Source organism: Cucurbita maxima, unplaced genomic scaffold, assembly GCF_002738345.1.
Source record: "Cucurbita maxima cultivar Rimu unplaced genomic scaffold, Cmax_1.0 Cma_Scf00014, whole genome shotgun sequence".
NCBI classification, from domain to species: Eukaryota; Viridiplantae; Streptophyta; class Magnoliopsida; order Cucurbitales; family Cucurbitaceae; genus Cucurbita; species Cucurbita maxima.
The window spans coordinates 2,168,654-2,180,043 of NW_019272030.1; the positions used below are offsets into that span (position 1 = coordinate 2,168,654).

General features: G+C 35.0%; 4 protein-coding genes across 5 annotated transcripts in view; 1 reads left to right on the forward strand and 3 right to left on the reverse strand.

Annotated features, from left to right (window-relative positions):
• LOC111489768 (probable protein phosphatase 2C 11) overlaps positions 1–2,505 on the reverse strand; it is a 5,141-nt gene extending 2,636 nt beyond the window's left edge. The window contains exons 1-5 of one of the 2 annotated variants that reach the window (XM_023138144.1): positions 2,165–2,503; positions 1,144–1,286; positions 815–913; positions 562–720; positions 297–383 (exon numbers count right to left, since the gene is read on the reverse strand). In XM_023138144.1, coding sequence (XP_022993912.1) covers positions 297–383; positions 562–720; positions 815–913; positions 1,144–1,286; positions 2,165–2,211 — 535 coding nt within the window. In that variant the 5' untranslated portion in view covers positions 2,212–2,503. Of the gene's footprint in view, positions 1–296; positions 384–561; positions 721–814; positions 914–1,143; positions 1,287–2,164 lie in introns of both variants that reach the window. The other variant, XM_023138145.1, reaches the window with a different exon arrangement.
• Positions 2,506–3,437: 932 nt separating this feature from the next.
• LOC111489786 (basic blue protein-like) lies at positions 3,438–4,845 on the reverse strand. The gene is made up of 2 exons (XM_023138168.1): positions 4,575–4,845; positions 3,438–3,793 (listed from the first exon to the last, which is right to left on the reverse strand). Exons 1-2 carry the CDS (start codon positions 4,753–4,755, stop codon positions 3,594–3,596), a joined length of 381 nt encoding a protein of 126 aa, XP_022993936.1. The 5' UTR covers positions 4,756–4,845; the 3' UTR covers positions 3,438–3,593.
• Positions 4,846–6,487: 1,642 nt separating this feature from the next.
• LOC111489767 (transcription factor MYB52-like) lies at positions 6,488–7,841 on the reverse strand. Its single transcript, XM_023138143.1, has 2 exons — positions 7,566–7,841; positions 6,488–7,276 (listed from the first exon to the last, which is right to left on the reverse strand). The coding sequence occupies exons 1-2, from the start codon at positions 7,732–7,734 to the stop codon at positions 6,600–6,602; spliced, it is 846 nt and encodes a 281-aa protein (XP_022993911.1). The 5' UTR covers positions 7,735–7,841; the 3' UTR covers positions 6,488–6,599.
• Positions 7,842–10,207: 2,366 nt separating this feature from the next.
• On the forward strand, positions 10,208–11,235 carry LOC111489784 (thioredoxin M-type, chloroplastic-like). Its single transcript, XM_023138166.1, has 2 exons — positions 10,208–10,602; positions 10,700–11,235. Exons 1-2 carry the CDS (start codon positions 10,359–10,361, stop codon positions 11,017–11,019), a joined length of 564 nt encoding a protein of 187 aa, XP_022993934.1. The 5' UTR covers positions 10,208–10,358; the 3' UTR covers positions 11,020–11,235.
• Positions 11,236–11,390: the final 155 nt, after the last annotated feature.

An 11,390-nucleotide genomic window follows, 5' to 3' on the forward strand; every position in this document is an offset into this window, starting at 1 on the left:
TTTTTTTTTTTTTTTTTTTTTTTGTTCAAGTATATTTCCAGGATTGCTGTTTAATGCTAGCCATAGATAAACGGAAAAAGAAAATCGCTAATGAAAATTCACAATGCGGATAGTGCAGTTATATTCTTCATGTGTGTGTGTATACATACACGCACAGATATAAATAAAACAAAAATATGTCGAGATAAACTTTATTCACTATGATTACATTGGAACATATATTGTATCATTTAAACACAATTAAAAAATTGAGTGCGGTGCACAAGGCTATGATCGAAAAGTTAAGTGTACTTTACCTGCCCAAATAATGAAACCTCCAGCTTGTTCAATCCTTTCTCGTTCATCTGATCTATCAGGTTTGTGATCAATAGAGAGGGGAATAGCTGTGCAACAAATGAATAATGTATCTGACAACTTCATAGCACAAGATTTGCAACATATCTATTTATTCCAAAAAATTCTTAATTTTCGTTACTTATGCAGTGATTGAACAAAAAGTTTCGATCCACCATTTAATGTTGGATTAAAACCAAGTAAAATTACAGAAAAAAAATATGCAACCTGAACCAGCTCTAGACGCAACTACTCTGGAATCCCCAACATTTGCAACGAGGAGACGATCCCCTAACAGAACAGCAGTTGATGCAGTTGAGCCAGCATCCTTCTGCTGCCCTTTCTCTTCATTAATATAATCGGCATCGGTCTGTTTAAAGACCTCAACTGCAGAATAAGCATTTGTGCTGGTTTATGCTCCACTAGCAAAGCCAAAAGGAAAATATGATATCATATGCACAAATACATTATAACTTCTTACTAATTGCAGTCTTTGTATCTTTAATAAAGTCTGGGTGGCTACTTAGGTTCTTGAAAAGATTGCGCTTAAGGTATTCAGCTGTTCTGGAACCTCCATGACCTACGTAACATCGCAGGATCCACGAAATTAGGGAAAAGAACAAGAATTTATGCATCTCACTAGACTCAGGAATCTTAAAAGGAGAGGTCTTAAATGAATTGAACAAATTAAATGCTGTATGTGACATAAAGATAGAAGCAATTTTTAGGAAACCCCAGACGTAAATCATGCCTCGGATTCAATCTCACAAATAAAATGATATGAAGTTGCAAACAAATATTAGCTCCTACCATCAAAAACGCCAAAAAAAGCGACCATCTGCCCGTCAACTTCAGAAATTCTTGTTTCATAGAAGTCCTCCATTGAAGCCCTTTTTCCTTTGAAACTAGAATACCCATAGCTGAACTTTCCAGTCTGATTTCCATTGAGAAAACTAGTAGTACAGAATGAGAAAAATGTTAGATGTGCAAGTATCACTGCTTCCAACACTTCACATTGTAATAAAACCACCAAAAGGATAAGTTATTAGCCAATATGTCTCTTGTTATGCCTATTATTGACTTAAAGTCGCAGAAACCATAAGGATCAGGGGAGCTAGATTTCAACTCTGCAGAGAAAGTACAATTACTGAATCCAATATCATACCTCTAGACTTGCCTCTAGAAAAAAAAACTATCAAAAACCCAAAACTAAGGATTATTAAGTTCTTAAAGAAATTAAATGATGCATGGCTGAGAAACCCATCCATAAGGGCAACCCAAAATCACACCTCAGATGATACTGGGACCTATGAGCACCTTTAAGAACTCAGTCATTGCACATTGGTTGCTTCAAGTCTTAAAAAAAGGCGTCGAAAGGAATCTTATTGCTAAAGCAGAAAGTTAAACCAAAAACTCAGGTCCACCATGGATGCAATGGCGAGGTAGTTTGGACCACTCTTCACAGCAAAGTAGACTACACAAAGTACTGGTCAAATAAATATCCATAAGTTTCAATTGAAGCCTCTTTTACAAACGCCATTGCAACTCCTTGCCTAAAAATACCACTCCCTCTAAAAACAAGGCAAATTTAAAACATGAAAATATAAATCTGTAATTCGGTGTCTCCATCCAGATATGGAATGTCACGAGAATCATAAATACAACGAGTAAGAAGCTTGAACGGAAAAATCCAATGGTCCAACCCCATAGACGACGCTTTAATGAAAAGTAATTCAAAAAACAAGGGCGGGAGAGAAAAAGTCACAATAGAGAGATTCACAGCAGAAAGCACCTTGAAATATGACGAGAAAGAAAAGAAAGAGTCAAAGACCTGATACCGCCTCCACTGAAGATGGCGTTAGGATCCCTCGAAGACATTATAGTTTCTGAAACTACCGGCGCCGGGGGAAAGGACGATGGTTCAGGCGGTTGTAGAGTGGCCTCTTGATCGGCATCCCCAAGCGGGGGAGCAGAGGCAGAGGTAAAGGGGAACGAAGATTCCTCCGTGGAGTTGCAGGACTTGGATCTTGGAGCAGCACCACAGATGAGGTGGTGGTGGCGGAGGCGACGGCGACCGGCGGCGGTGGAATCTCCTGCTGTTTGACAAAGGCGAAGAGAGAAATCCTTGATTTAGTTTAGTTGGGTAATAAAGTTTCGCTCATAACGCGGTGAACAGTTCTTATTTGGAAGTTCTTTTTTTCAAAATAACAACCGAATACAAATTTCAAATTTGATTAGATCATTTTTTAATTTAACTCTAAACTAAAATTATAATTTAAATATTTTTATAGAAAAAAAAATGTAATTTATGCCCTAAATTTTTAGGTTCGTATCTTACAAAGCTCCCAATTAAATTTTAAATTGTTAATTTTAATTAAATTGTTAATATAGCTGAGAAGTACAAGAATCAGTAGATTTCTCCGAAACAAAGGATTATCGACCCAGACTGTGGAATAAAAGATTATCCCGAACTGAACTTATCTAGGATTATTCCTGACCTACAGGGAGGTAATTGGTAATTGGCTAGTTGTAAATAGACCCAGTATCCAGGATTATCCCTGACCTACACCGAGGTAGGTGTCAGCAGTAGAAACAAAGACACAGAGAACGGAACATTGGCTAGTTGTAAATAGACCCAGACTGTGGAACTTATCCACAGGATTATCTCGACCTACCTCGCTAGTTGTAAATAGACCTACCTCACTAGTTGTAAATAGACCCAAGACCCAGACTGTGGAACTTATCTTGGACCTACACCGAGGTAGGTGTCAGCAATAGAAACAAAGACACAGAGAACGGAACGGATTACCTACTCTTAACGGTCAAAGCGAACCCTTTCATCAAATCTCCCCAAGTAGGATTTGAACCTACGACCAATCGGTTAACAGCCGACCAATCTCCCTACGTATAAAGTATTTTTCTAATCAAAGACTTTTTTAATGATTTTTAATGTTTTTTTTTAATCAAATACTTCTCTAATATTTTTAATGATGGAAGTTTGAATTTAGTAAGTTATTAAAATTTTAAATTAGATATTTTAACTTAATATTGGAAAATAAATTATTATATTTTCCATTACTATAACCGACAAAAATAAACAAATAAATAAAGAAAAGCATTGATATGATTGCATAAACTATATAAGCTCCCGACAAGGAAATGACATTTGAACTACAAAGCAAACACTCCCACTGTATAAATTACGGACGGTTATTTTATTTTAACAGCGGTAAATAAAGATTTTAGAAAGGGGTACAGATTTAGAGAGCATTCACGGCAATCTTCATGCCGGATTCACAGTGGCCGGGGAAGTTGCAGATGAAATAGCTCATTCCCTTCGTCAGCTTTATCTGGTCGCTACCGGAGGTGAAAACTTTCGCTCCCACCGGAGTCCGGCAGCTGGTGTACCCACCTTGGTTCACCACCACCACATTATGAAATTTCGGGTTGTAATTGAACTCTGCAAACAAATATTGTCAGAAACAACGATTCATCGCAATAGAATGATATTGTTCCCCTTGACTATATAACTCTCTGGTTTCTTCAAAAGATCTCGTACCAATAGGATCATTCTCTAGATTAGTCAATGTTCCAATAATTCTCAACCATCCTCCCATCGAACAAAGTATACCATAGAGCCTCTCTTGAAGTCTATAAAGCCCTCGAATAGCCTCTCAGCTCCTCTCTATGAAGTCCTTGAACAAAGTATCACTTGAATTACTTTTGACTACACCATCGAGGCTCAACTTTTTTGTTCGACATTTGAGGATTTTTTTGAAGATTTTATTGATATGCTAAGTTAAGAGCATGACTCTGATATTGTGTTAAGAATCACGATTCTCCACAATAGTATGATATTGTCTCAGTTAGGGGCATGACTCTAATACCATGTTATGAATCACGACTCTCGCAATGGTATGATATTGTCCCAGTTAAGGGCATGACTTTGATACCATGTTAGGAATCACGACTCTCCACGATGGTATGATATTGTTCTAGTTAGGGGCATGACTCTGATACCATGCAATGGTATGATAATGTCCCAGTTAGGGGCATGACTCTGATACCATGTCAGGAATCATGACTTTCTACAAATATGGTATGATATGGTTCACTTTAAGCACAAGTTCTCATGGGTTTGTTTTAGGCTTCATCAAAAGGGCTCATACAATTCTTGGGTCAATGTAGATTTCCCTACTTTTTTTTTTATAAAAAAGAAGAAAAATGGTAGAGGAGCTTACTGAGAGTATCGCCAGCACGAAAGAGTTTGCCGTTGGGCCAGCCTTGGACGTTAAAAGTCCATCCACCGGAGTCGCCGACAGTGTAAACGGCTGCCTCCACGTTCTCCAACTGAGACATCATAACCAACCCGATAACGGCAGCAACAACGAGGGCGCTACCGACTGCACTGCCTCTTCCCATATTTCTTTCCTCCGGAGCCTGAGCTTTTAGTTTTTGGTCAATTTGGGTGCGTTTACGAAGGCAAAAGGAGGTGATTTTATAAGACGCCAAGGCCGGAATTAACTTGGGGTTATAAATAAGGAAATGAATGGGGTACACAAAAATTAGGAAAGTTGGTGAGCTTTGTACAAGGCAATGTGTTACAGTATTAATGTCATCCAACTACTTCCACTGATGGGCAGTGCCCACAATCTTAGACTTTAGGAGCTTGGAATTTATTCCAATCTGGCTGACAGTGTCGTCGGAGCGCAACCCCTTGGCCTCCTTCCACACGCCTGCCTTCTTTATTTCATTCAATTTTGAAATGGTGCTTATATATAAAATCTTTATGCAAATAGAATTATGACGTCATTATTGCGTCCACATGATCTCACACCCCATAAAACTAAAAATTATTTTTTGTATCAAACTGATCCGATTAACTAAAATAGAGTTCACAGCTCTACCCAATTTTATCCTCTGTCTAAGTTATTTTTTTAATTATTTAAAAATTTACGATTAAAATCTCATAAAATTCAAATATCAAACCTTAACTCTATTTTATTTATGATTATTGAGTTATTTAATTTAAAAAATGTAAAAAATTTAATTAAGCTTAAATTAAAAAAAACGAACCCAATTTAATTTTTATAATTTGGGTCGAGTAGCATGAAAAAAAAATAGAAAATAAGGTAGAAATATAATATTAATAATAAATGAATAAATAAAGGAATAGAGTAAGAACAATGATTATTATAAATAATAGGGTCACCAAAAAAAGGCTAGAAAAGAGGTAATTATTATTTAAACTACTAAATTAGAGAATCTGAGATTATGATGGTGAAAGTTTCCTGATTTAACAAGTCATTTCCATGTCACCATTTCCTGTGCCGGTTCATTGTTTCTGACCAACACTCAACCTGGTTCGGTTCGGTTCGGTTCGGTTCAGTTCAACAACGAACGGAATATAAATATAAATTTATAATCACCAAAACTCTAATTTGATAATTTTCAAGATTTATATAATTTATTGAACTACGACTTTGAGTAACTCAGTTATGTTTAAATTATATTGATGTATTATATGTATAAAAATTTATTTATTAAAAGAAAAAATATATATACATATATTATTGAAAAACGCTCGTTAGTTTCTTAAAAGGTTGACGATTCGATCCTCCACGCCAAAACAAACAAATAAAAATTTCGGGGTTTGTCAAAAGGTCGGTTTGAATTTTAGGGTTTGAAGACATATGTTCAGAGGACAAACAAGAAATTTTTTAATAACCAATTAAAATATTGGGAGTTGGGGGTTTCTCTTTCGGTTAAATAACATGGGAGGACATGTCTTAGAAAATGTTCGGAAGTTTAGATGTCGTTTTTGTCACTCATTTTGTATTTATCTAAAATGTTTTATATTGTCGCACATTTATATACTCCTAATTTTTTTATTTATTAATTAAACCACTATAATATAATAAACTATAGTCTTAAAAAAGTAATCTCGTAAGCTCCAAAAATCTTATACATAGTTACATGTAGTTCTAGGATGCTTGGATAAACTATTGCGTTAGGGTATGTCCGATAGTTCTTTATTTTGACAAGACATTGATACGAGACTTCAAGAGAAACATTAATCTATGCAAACATTCGGAAAGAGTTATACATGAAACTAAAATACCATCTCATAGTATGAGAAAAAGGGTTTTGTATAAAACTATATATTAAAAAAAAAAAAACTACTTTTAATTTTCACATAGGAGGATTATCGTAAGTATTAGTAAGAACGAGTAATTAATTAGAAGATTGATGGAATATATATATAATCAAGAAGAAATTCCTACTCCGAGGAAATCTATGAAGGGAGTATCTTTGTCGTCGTTGAGTGATTCTTGTTCTTGTCGTTGTTCTTGAGCATGAAGATGATGATGACGATGATGATGATTATCGGTATTAGCCATGAACTTGACAAGTGTAGTGGTTGATGTGCTACCAAATTCAAAAACCCGAAAAGGAATTTTAGCAGTTGGGAAGCAAAACCGAGGTGATGATGGGGAGGTTCTAAAATTTGCATAATGCCTATGGAGAATGGGAATATTGTTATGATCTGAATAACCTTTTAAGCTTTGTCTGAGATTCCAAACCATTCCATCTTTGTGGAAGCTGTTGTTGTCGGAGACAAGAATTGTAGTGCTAAACTGTCGATGATCTCTTGAAGAAGATTCTGTTTGGTTGCCGAGAAAATTAGAAGAAGTAACTGGAAAGTGTTGATGAGTTCGTTTGGGAAGTTTGGACTGTTCCCGTTGCTTTCTTGCCATTATAACATGCCAATGATTCTTCACAGCGTTATCGGTTCGACCAGGAAATAGTCTAGCAATAAGTGACCATTTGTTTCCATGTATTCGATGAGCCGCCAAAAGCCTTTCCTCTTCTTCTTCACTAAATGGCTTCCTAATGATTCTAGGATCGAGCTGATTAAACCATCTCAATCTACAGCTCTTTCCTAACAAACAACAAACAAAACTAAAGGGTTAGGTTAAATTGATCGAACAAATTTAGAAATTCAACAAACCCTTTACTTGAATCTACATATATCATCGAATTATTGAAATTATTCATGTGGATTTCGTTTATTTACCAACTTTTTCGATCCGTACAATCATTCCAATACGTTCTCGATCGAGATTCGATTCAAAAAAATTTGAATCGAAGACGATCAACGGCGATTATTTCTCCCCGCTCGAACCCGAAAGAGGAAATAGATGATATATTAGATGAGAGAATAAGGGTACCTGATCTGCCTTGAAGCTTCTCAGCAATGGAATTCCAATTTTGAGCGCCATATTGTTCAACTAACCGTCGAAGCTTTTGATCCTCAGCTGGCCTCCAATGGCCTCGTGGACACGACGATTTATACTCGTGATCATAAACATGAACATCCCCAGAATCCTTCATGATCATCGATCAAACACCCTTATGAACCAAAAACAATCAAAGATCTATCTGGAACCTTACAACAACCAGCTAGAACCCTAGCCAATGAAGAACAAGAAGACACAAAGCAAGAGTAATAAAGCAAAGTGGGGTTGGTTTAAGAGAGAGAGAGAGAGAGGGTTGTGGATAGGCAGTCACTTTTGTTGCTTTCACACGACATTTTTTTTTAAAAAAAATTTATTCGCTATCTCGACAGCCTCAAAATCTCGAGAGAAATCACGACGTTACCGTAAATGTATATCAAAACGCAATAACATTGTAGCGATCTCGTTCAATAGTTTCTTTAAATCACTATCCATTTTCCATCCCGATAGTCTATACACGTTAACCAAACAAGGCAGCTTTCGGTTTTTTAACTTAAAGTGACATCTCTCCTAGTGCAAAGACTTCTTTCCTAAATATATGTCATTATTTTCAACACATTTTTCCAACCCACATCGTATAATATATGATTCCTAGAGACATTATTCTCAAATTAAACTTTGGTTATATGTTAATTAATTTTCATGCATGCAGTAATGTAAGTTCATATAAGTTCATATGATAATAAAATATGAGATTTCAGGTTAAAATTACAATTAATAACCTTGGTTATGGTTAATTAATTTAGGGTTATAGTTTAAATTAAGCATTACTTAATTAGCAGCTGCTTAATTTGTACCCCAAAACTCACCATAATTTTGTTAAATCCAATGTCTTTGTTATGAAAACTATGACGTACCTTTTCTCTCACCTTCTTAAAACAAACATACACCTAACCTTGTTCATTATATTTATTTCATTAATATTAAAAAAAAATTATAAATTTAGTCCATAAATTTTTAATTTTCGTATTTTATAAATTTGTAGATATTTAAAATGATTTATTAGATTTTTTTGGAATTAAATACGTATAAATAATGGGTTTTTTCGTAACATAAATTACGTCTTTTTTAATTGATTAAAGAAATTTTATGGCGACCGAATAAACTAAGTGTTAATCTATGATTTGAAGTAAAGTATTGTTTAAGTAAATTAATTTAAGTGAATGAGCTTACTAATGTATTGTCGATATTTATATACTTTAATTAATTTTTATTAATTAAAAAATTAATGAAATAAATAAATAAATAAATAAAATAAAGTTATTAGCAACAACATATGGAGTTGTCAAAGGGACCGTAAGACAGCCTATCTATACGGCTTGTTCTCATATGTTGACGTGTTATCCGACAAGTGGCTGAAGTAACCCATAAGAATTATCTTTTCTAATATTAATATTAATATTAATATTATTTCTTTTTATTTCTTTTGACTTCAAGTATATTTGTTCGTTTTTTAAATTTAAAAGTACCGTTTATAAAAATATAATCGGCATCAATAGTAACTGTTAGACGAATACGACTCTCCACAATGGTATGATATTGTCCACTTTGAGTACAAGCTCTCATGGCTTTGTTTTGGGCTTCCCAAAAGACCTCATATCAATGAAGTTAGTATTCCTCACTTATAAACCCATGATCATTCCCTAAATTAGCCGATGTGGGACTTTAATCATAAACGACGATATATGTGATAATCGAACGAAGAGAGGTGATTAGATAGTAGAGGAGATAGTGACCGGTTAACTACCAAGTTTAGTTTGTGGTGTTTTGTTTGCTTTTAAAAAAGATTTCAGTTGACATTATTCTTTCGGTGTTCGTCTTTTCTTACACTAATTTTTTCCACTCTAAATTTAATTAATCTTTTTTTTTTCTTTCTCTTTAATAAATAAAATTTTGGTTAATTCTTGTGTGTTACAATTTTTAGATGTATCGACTAAATTAAAATAAAGTGTTCTATTACAGTCGCTCAGATTACTCTAGTGGACTTGGGACAAGCTCTATGCATCGTAAATCTGAACCTGCAATGAAATCGATTGTTGACTTTAGGTAAAGGTTGATTTGATTGCTTAAGGCATCTAGAACGATGTTAGTTTTTTTTTTTTTTTTTTTTGGCGGATAACACGAAATGGTAAAATTTTAATATCTTTCCAATTCAATCAAATATCTCTCCCACAAAATTCAACCTTTCTACTTAAAAACTTACACTCCACAAATTCGTTCGTAGAAGGATATCAAATTTATTTCTTTTTCTTTTTACCATTAACCAACAATTTAACTTCCTTTTTTTCTTACTATTTTCTATAAACGTGAGAAAAAAAAAATATAATTATAGATTGAATTCGAGCATAACTCAACTAGCTAAAACATATATCAGAAGTGGCAATAAATTTTTTAAAACAGTCGTCAACCAACTACCTTAAAACATATATTATTACAATTTTTTTAAGTTGGTATATATATATATATATTAAATTCCAAATATGATGAAAAAGATTTAAAAAAAAAAAAAAAAAAAAAAAAAACTTTGATTGAATACAATTGCGTGGAGCACAAGAATAGGGCGTGTAGATCCACATATTTCTCTGAACGACGCCTTCCACTCCAAGCCTCATAAACACTCACAAAAATATTCAAATTCACTGAAACCCATTAACAGAATCTACATTCTTAAAAACATCAAAAAAAGGTAATAGAACGAACACAAACACCTCCGTTTACCCATCTCCAATGGCACTAGATAACTGTGTTCAACTGAGCACCGCCGCCGCCACCGCCACCGCCATGTGCGCCACCACTCCCAGAATCAAATCTCATCCCTTTTGTTATAATCACCACCTAAACACAACCTTAACCCTTCAACGCAAATTGCCCATTTCCACTTCCGGAAACAAGTCCTTCTCCCCTTCTACCATCATTTCCACTTTCAGAAAATCCTTCTCCCTCTGTCGAGCTCGTGGCGCCGTCGATGATGGTTACTCTACTCTCCCGATTCATATTACATTGATTCTTCTCTGCTTTTGTGTTTGTGGGGTTTGCAAATTTGATGAGATTTTCCTTTCTTCGTGCAGTGCCGGAGGTGACAGAGTCGAGTTGGGACAGTTTGGTGTTCGGGAGTCAAAAGGCTGTGCTGGTGGAGTTTTGGGCGCCGTGGTGTGGACCTTGCAAGATCATTGAGCCTGTGATTAAGGATTTGGCACAGGAATATGCAGGCAAGATTGTGTGTTTGAAGCTCAATACAGATCTCAGCCCAAATGTGGCCTCAAAATATGGTATTAGAAGCATTCCCACGGTTCTGTTCTTCAAGAATGGAGAGAAAAGAGAGAGCGTCAGTGGGGCTGTGCCCAGATCCACCTTGGCCGCCACCATTGACAAGTATGCCGAGGTTTAATTTTGAAGAATCCCCCCATCATCGAACTCCATCAGAGATACCTTCCAATATTTTTCTTCTTCAGCTTGTAAAAATTGCAAAAAATTTATGGATCTCTTCTTCAATTCGACAATTTTCTTTTTGTTCTTCGTGTATTTGAATTGTTTAAGTAAGGTTTTTGAAGTCTATTCGTAACCTTTTCGAATTTGGAACTATTTTTGTAGTTTTCTCTTGTCACTAATGGTGATATTTCCTTTCTCTTGACTTGCATAATAACTCAGCACGAGGCTTTGTCTGCTCTTTTATCTGTGAACATGATTCACATATGAGAATAGAAAGTTTTTTGTGCAATTCTTTCGGGTTTGTTCGTTTCGACCGTAAGATTAAGCATA